General features: G+C 39.2%; 1 protein-coding gene across 1 annotated transcript; it reads left to right on the top strand.

Moving 5' to 3' along the window:
• Positions 1-253: 253 nt before the first annotated feature.
• On the top strand, positions 254-6,808 carry LOC123020299 (p53 apoptosis effector related to PMP-22-like). The gene is made up of 3 exons (XM_044423790.1): positions 254-455; positions 4,648-4,791; positions 6,591-6,808. Exons 1-3 carry the CDS (start codon positions 254-256, stop codon positions 6,806-6,808), a joined length of 564 nt encoding a protein of 187 aa, XP_044279725.1.
• Positions 6,809-8,028: the final 1,220 nt, after the last annotated feature.

An 8,028-nucleotide genomic window follows, 5' to 3' on the forward strand; every position in this document is an offset into this window, starting at 1 on the left:
CTTTCCAGCTCAACAGGTTGCTGTAGCGACTTGCTCACTTGAAATTTAGGTGGAGTTTTCTTCAGAGTCTCTGGATGCAGAAGCTCTTCTCTACCTCTGCCTTACCCTTCTTCGTCCTCTTCTCCTCTCTCTGAATTTCTCTTTCTCTCATTCACTTTCTATAAGCCTTTTTTAAATAGCTGTTTTCCCCAGCACAGATTGCAGGAAGACCTTTTTGCTTACAAGTCGACCAACCGAAGAAGGCCGGGACAAGATGGTTAAGTACGGGCTGGACTACACCCGCTGCCGATGGATCTTGCCTCTGCTTTTGGGCCTAGCCATGATCTTTGGCATCATAGCACTTGCTGGTTGGGGTTGGCTATACTCTCAGACCCTGCCATTTATTCAGTATGCCTCGTTATGGAGAATATGTTCTCTAGATAATGGAGAACAATGCAGATCGCTCATGAATTATGGTAAGAAATTCCGTGATGAAGGCTATGCTCCAATGACACATATGGTGGCTCAAGCTCCTATCTGCACTATTTGAAAGGGGAAGGGTAGTTTAAGAAAGAAGGTAATAAGGTTTGATCGATGCATGCTGATGGTGTTTATTCCATAGAGGTTTTCCTATGCTCCGGAGTATGGAATACTGCTTCTCATACCGCTTCTTCCCATTTTCACTAGTACTTTCTATATTTTCCTCCAACAAAGTGGATTAAGTTTTAGTAACTCTGGTGAAGAGTCATTATGAAATGCTATGTTTAATAAACCCAAATAAATAATCCCCCCACAAGCTTTCAAGATGCAATTTGCTATCTATGAGTACATGTATATCCACAAAAGTAAGTCTGGTTAGCAAATCCTCTTTTTAATCTCTTGTGCTTTCCTGCATGATCATAATGGTTTGGGGTAAACTTAGAGGCATTGACAAGTGGGGATTCTTCCATAACAAGCATACTGTAAAACTTAGTTGTGTTGAACTAAGCTTTATATAATAGAGTCTGTGTTGGTCTGCCACGCATCAAGAGAGACAGACAGCTGGTACACAGTTACTGGAGCAAATGATGTATCTATTTTAAAGCAGTCACTGCTGGTGCTTTTCTATTAAACTAAAATGCATATTTGGAGCAGAATAACTTTGGTTTAAAAAGCAATTTCTCATATCTGTTACCTTAGATATGCACTGGAATGAAGACATTCCAGAAGTATTTTCTTCAGACTGACCCTTGGTTTTAGTTTACATATTTTTAAAATCTATTGGATGCCTTTTAAATCAGTGACTACTAGCATTGTCATTACTAAATCAGTTACTAAATACATTACTAAAGTATGTATAAGATCAGGATCAATGTTAGGTTATATCCTGGTGTCTAATTATAGGCCAGGCATGGCATTTATGCATAAAACCAATCAGAAAAGCAAACTATCTATGGTTCTGATCAATTAACATAGAGTGTTAGCCACCAACTTTAATGACTTGTTAAAAAAGGGGGATTAGATGCTTTTTCTGACTCAAAGGAACTATACCTCTGAATACCCATGGCTGAGGAACAACTTCGGAGATTTCCTGCTCTTTGGTCATCTCTCCATAGGCATCTAGTTGGCTGCTGAGAGAAACAGGCCTTTGGTCCAATCTGGCACAGCTCTTACATTACATTATTTTGAGTCTGTTACTTTGGATTGCTTACATGAAGGAAAAAAGGCAGGATATTAATGTGACATAATTATGCATAACATTCTTAATACCCTGATGTCAAAATGCTTAACTTTCTTATCCATACCTATAAGAAAAATAGATTTAGAAGTATTCATTTTCTTTTTCTATTTGGACTAATAAATCTCTTGCTAGGGTTGAACAGAAAAATAGAGAAGAAAGGAGAAAACACTGTACAAAAAAGCATAATATTTTCATAGATTTTTGGTGGGGGTTCGCAGTCAATGGGATTTTTAAAATATAGATTAACATAAGCATCTGACTGGTTAAAAATCTTATTGCCTTTAAAGTCTTTCCCTTATGATCAGAATAATGGGATTATTTCAATATGCTAAATATAATTCATGATATAGAGTGTTCTGTGAATAATACAATTTGCAAACCTCCTATCCACCATTTTAAAATATGTGTAATATACTGCTGTGGACCAAACTGCACATTTGGATAATCATGTAGGTGTAGCTGAGCCTGATATTTTCTTTACACTACTGTAACCCAATTCAGTTTGGTACTAGTGTGCTCCATGAGCAAAGGATTAAACTCATCTGCTATTCTCCCCAGGACATCCCTCTCCAGGACGTTTTTTTAAAAAGGGAAAAAAGTCTGCATTGACTCCAGTGGAAACTTTTGGTAGTGTGGTAGAATTTAAGGAAAAAATAGGTGCTGGCCAAGAGCTGATCCTGGTCTGCACAGTTACACTGGAGTAAATAAGAATATCACATTCCACTGCATCACATTAGCAGAAGTCCCACAGGTCTTCAGTGCTGGTAAAGCAATGAAATTCTAGTGTTGCCAAACTTTGGAAAGCAGATCTTCTGTCCCTTTGACTCCTCCTTATCTTCACCCATACCTGTTGCCCACCCAAAAAAATGAGATTGGAATTCCATGCTGTTTTGTAAAGTTGTGAGAAATACAGTTATTCCATGTGTAAATGTTCTGTCTTCTTCGGGGTTCGTAAGTAATGCCCCAGCCACTCCTGAGTAATTCATAACCTATGTAAAGCGTGAAACCCTCCATGCTAGCTGGCAAAAGGTGGGGAGTTTATGCAAGAACCTCTCCCAGTCTACCAGATAGATTACATGCATGGAACACAGAAAGTAACCATACCTATTACAATAGAAAAGACAATTTTAACTTATAGGTTCTTACATGTTGAGAGTCTATGGCAATATTTTGTTGAACCCTTCCAAAAGTGAAAAGCTAACGGATTAAGTGTTATTTATGTTGGTGTATAGTCAACTTTTTTCAGAAGATAATTTTTTCAGAAGTTATAGATCAATGGATTAGAGTTATCTTTCTCCAGAAGACAAGGTGAGAAATAGAACAGAGTGAAATAAAGAAGGAGCTCTAATAAACCATTGTGTGTTTGTTTTTAAAAATATATATTTTAAGGCCACAATTCTATGCACACTTACCTGAAAGTAAGGTAAGAGCTGTCAAAAAACAAACTATTAAGAGAAACCAAAACAGTAAATAATCTTTGCTTATGAAAAGGAAGGAGTTTGATCTAAATCATTTTTCACAGCGCAGTCCCCTAATTTCTTCCTATGTAGTCTGTATGCTTGTGCACATTTCGCCACCCCCGCCCCCGAGCCTCTGGGTGCTTGGAAAACTGCAAAAGCGTATCCTTCTTTTTTCTTCGGAAAAGGAATTTTGACAGCTATCTGCTAAACTCTACTTCTATTTTTTTTTAAATGGGAGGGTTTGACAGGACTATGGGTGGCTTTTGCCTAGGACATATGGCTGCATATGACTAAGCCAAAAAAAAACCTTAGTGCCCAGTGAGAGCCCCTTTTTAAGGCTGGTTTGTGACAGCTGGTACCACCTGGAAGCACTCATTGTGCACACTTTTTCAGTATTCTCTTTCTAGTCTTAGCCTGCTTATAACAAACAGGCATCACAGTTCTTCAACTGATATTTATAAATGGATTTTTACACTTTGGGTTCTGCACAGTGTCAGAATCTGTCCTGAATTTAGTATGTCTAGATTCCATGTGTGCTAAGCACGGAAGACGCTTTCAGCACTGCTGGCCAAAAAATATTGTATACCTATTTGACTTTTTCCCTCCTTAAGTTGTTTTTTCCGTAAGAAAAATAGTTGGAAGAAGCAATAGGGAAGTGAGGGGCATCATCATCCCTTGAGACTGCCTGCAAGTAGTCAGCACTGCTTATTTATTTCTTAATGCAGCACCCACTTGTGGAATGGAGATTCAGTGCTTCCAGGGGCAAGATGAAATGAGGAGAAATGCTTGTCTGTGGAAGAGGGCAGGCCGGCCCCTTTTGCTTCATTTTCTGCCTGTTTAGTTCAAAGAAATCAGTGTTTCTGTGGCAATAAGCTTTTAAAGCTAAAGTCATGCAGTCATTTTTCAGAGCAAGGCTTTGATTCCCATGGCGTTTGCACACAGTCTTTGTCCCTCAGGCATCTCTAGCCAAATGGGTTGCTGAAACATGATGCTAACCCTGCAAAACCTGTTTAACTGAGAGAAAGATAGGTGAGTATACACTCCAAGATCAGCGATCCATCTTTCAGCTTTCTCAAAAGAATTAATATCCACTAGTTCATACAAAGATGGGCACACAGGTTGCTTTCACATGAAGTTTTTATTGTGCAATTGTCCCACCTCATTCTTGGAATCTTACAGGGTGTGTGTATTCCGATTGCAATAGTCACCCTCTTGTAACTATCTTGTCTTTCCCGGCTTCTTCCGTCCTTTTGTCACCAGGGAAATCCACTGAGGAGCAAAAGACTGAATAGCTACACAGTTCGTTTTGACTGATAGTGCTCTGTCCATCTGGAAGCATTCCAAATTGTTCTGTTAATTAAGTGTTCCCATGTACAGACACAATATTTAGGCACATACCCTCTTTAATGGATGAATAAAATTTAGTATGTATTTCAGTATAAGAAAGAGTAAAGAGCAGGTATTATTTATCTTTCCTTGTATTTTCAGCCTGGGGTAGAGCTGCAGCTGCCACTTTCTTAGTTGGATTTGTACTTGTAGTAATCTGCTTCGCCTTATCCATTATCGCATTTGCCATCCCAACACTTCGTTTCAACTTCATAAGAGGAATAGGAGGCCTCTGTTTTGTTGCAGGTAAGGCTGTTTATTGAAGTACAAAGTAGAGTGTGGGGTGCCTGGTTTTGAATTTAGAGACAGGAGTTGCTGCTTTGGATGTAGGAAAACATAGTGTCTGCATAAACCTTCTAAGAATTAAAAATCTTAGCGCATTTAAGGGCACTATAAAATTCAGCAAGGTGCAAATGTCTCCTTATAAATACACACAACTTAATCTTTTGTGGCATGCAATATCAAATGCAGCCCGTGGCAGAAAATGGACCTAACCTCTTAACCCTTCCTGAATGGTATTCCTGGAAGTAGTATGGGAATGAGATTATCAAAATTGTCATACTTCCTTGATAGAAGTATTGGACAAGTGGGCCCTGCAATGAAATGTCACACTGTATATTTCTCTAAAAGAGAACGGCTCACATTCAGAGCTTTTTCCAGCCTAGAATAGAATTGGAGAAATGAAAGTTACTTTTCCTTCTTCATACTCTAGGGCTTTTCCTCTTGTACTAAAGAGCAGGTGCCTCAGAATTGACTAATTTATAGCAAATATAGCAGTGGCTCTAGGGAACAGACAAGAGAAAGTAAACCTTTCCCTCTTCTTCCTGCCCGAGCATCCTTGAGTAGCACAGGAAGGATTTTTTAAAAATCTTTCTCAATCCTTTCCTCCCCTCTTTAGGATAATTACAACAAGCTGGGAAAAGTTTGAGCAGGCCAGTTCCTAAGTTTGTAGAACCTACTATTTTTGGGTGGTCCCTTTTGACTTCCAGACTGATAGGTATTCAGACGCCTGATTCCACAGTCATGTATTTATTTAATAGATTTATAAAACACCTACCATATTAAAAATTTAGTCGCTACTTACAGAGCAATCTTTACTGTGTTTAGACAACCATAGAATATCTTGAGTCCCCAGTTATGAGGCTGGAAAATTACCCTAATATATCTGGGGTCCTACATTTTGGGCACGCTTCTCCTTGCTAAGCTGGTTTCTGATGCTGTAAGAGTGACCTCCGAGACAGGCTTTTTTTTTGCAGGGGGTGCTGGTGCTATTAGGTATGTGGTATCCTGGGGTGTCTCAGCTCCTTCTCCCCTGCTCTGAGACACCACCCTTAGCCAGCCAAAATTGGCAGCCTACGTGCTTTGCTGGGCAGGAGGAGCTTGCAGATGACTGTTGCCTCCGCACTGCTCCCACTCTGCATGGCATGTCCATAATGTTCCAAGTTCAGAGAGTTATGGGTACCTTGATTGGATTGTGCCCTTAAAATATTTTCTACTGCCTTTTCACAGGAATTGCCAAGACAGTGTAGATCAAATCAAAACGGCTATACCAGCATTAAAATGTTAAAAACAAAATCACGCTAAAATGTTTATTTATTTATTTTAAATCATTTGTATGCCGCCCAGTTGTGCCACAGCACCTCTGGGCTGCTCACAACCACAAGATAAAAACACAATAAAAACCTGGAACACATTAAAAACAACAATAAAACACAGCAAAACGTGCAAAACAAAGTTCTTATGGCAATTAGTTATTAAAATGTTTTTTTAAAAGGAAGGCTGTGATCCTATCCCCTCTTCCCTAGCAGTCAGATTCACTGAATACAGAAGTACTTCTGAGTAATCATGGAGATGATTGCCTCGTAAGAGAACTTAAAACACCACTAAAAGCAATTGAAAAAACCCGATTGGAAAGATGTGTCAACTCCTCTTCAAAATATCCAGAGAATGAGGTTGGATGGAGTAGAATAGCATAGAGGGTATAGCCTTACAGTTTTCATTATCACTCATTTTGATTTAATGTTTTGTTTTTATCTTTTTTGCAGCGGTATTCGCAATTATGGGTCTTGTCATCTACCCTGTAACGATTACAAAATATATCGCCTTCCCAGCAAATACTGTGAATGAGTTCGGTTGGGCTTACGGCTTTGGATGGACCATGTGTCTTATGGCAATAGGCCTAGGGTTCTTCTTTTGCTGCCTACCCCTCTATGAAGATCAGATTTTGGGAAATGTCAAGCCTTATTATTATCCAGGCCCCTAGGAGCAGCAGCAGAGACATCTTATTGATTTCTTGGATATTTCATTCTAAATATAAAACATCACCCTGCAACCCCACCATAGCCCACTCATCCAGCTCTGCGCTATCCAAGCTAAGCAGCAGCAGAGTCTTAGCAAATTTAAAAGGCACACTTTGGTTGCAGGCCTCTGTACATGTAAACAAATAAAAACCCTGCATCTACCAGCATTCCCTGCCCAGTTGGCTGAGGATTGTTGGGTGGTACAGGGCTCTTGTCTGTTGAAACATGCTGAGGATTACAACCCCACTAAATCATTTTACATGAGTTAAAAGTAATACATTATTTTCCATTTTTGTTTGATGTGGGTGGGTTAGGCTAGTTTGCAAATTTTTGTGATTTCTCTTAAGAACTGGGAACAACAAAGCTTTACTGTTTAGTGGAGAAGTCACAGTATATTTGCTATTCTGAGGTAGAGCAACTAAATCAAAATTTCATGAATACATTGGTATAACTAATTGACTATGAATTAAAATGTACATATTTAATTGAAACTGATCTGTTCCCTGTGAAAGGGTATTTGGTGCCAATGGCATTGCTATAAGCTACCTACAGACATATCTTCTACCTTTTTTTCAGTCAGTGGAGTTACACTAATTTGTCAAAGAAGCAATTACTTGTCAGTATTTAGTCAAAGAAGTTTGGTATGTTAAAAATGTCCTCAGCACTGAGATACTGAAACATTCATTCTATTGGTTAATGTACTGCTTCCTTGTCTTTTTCATGAGCTATACCCATATATATTCTATAGACAGTCAGATACTCCTACAGTGAAGGAAAACAGAGGGCCTCATAGTTCTCTGAAATCTGGTTCAGAACAGTGGGTTGGATTTAAATTCACCCTTCCACAAATGCCTTCAGTCCATGGCGTCTCATGAAAAAAGGAGCAGGTACAAGTAGGTGATTTCTTAGGGCACTAAGCTGGCTGTGGACTGCTGGGAGTTTAGGTCTTTTTCCGTGTAAACATGCATGGGATTGTACGCTTAGGACCTGAGCAGCTGCTGTCAGTCAGAATAGACAATATTAGACTGAGCTGGTGCCAGGTGGCTTACTATGTTTTAGATGTGATTGGGGTAAAGTTAATAACAGGAGTAATCCCATATCTATTTGTCTGATTGGAAATACAGAGAAAATGTCCATATTTATGCCACATATGCATGCACAATCTTTCCCATCCCCATACAGC

This window comes from Varanus komodoensis, unplaced genomic scaffold, assembly GCF_004798865.1.
Source record: "Varanus komodoensis strain SLA01 unplaced genomic scaffold, ASM479886v1 scaffold1, whole genome shotgun sequence".
NCBI classification, from domain to species: domain Eukaryota; kingdom Metazoa; phylum Chordata; class Lepidosauria; order Squamata; family Varanidae; genus Varanus; species Varanus komodoensis.

What these genes read in the sequence shown, in the direction of transcription:
- LOC123020299 (XM_044423790.1), top strand. Translation starts at nt 254, where the DNA reads ATGGTTAAGTACGGGCTGGACTACACCCGCTGCCGATGGATCTTGCCT. An exon ending in CAGATCGCTCATGAATTATG is followed by an intron (nt 456 to 4,647) that starts GTAAGAAATTCC and finishes TTGTATTTTCAG; the next exon opens with CCTGGGGTAGAGCTGCAGCT. An exon ending in AGGCCTCTGTTTTGTTGCAG is followed by an intron (nt 4,792 to 6,590) that starts GTAAGGCTGTTT and finishes TCTTTTTTGCAG; the next exon opens with CGGTATTCGCAATTATGGGT.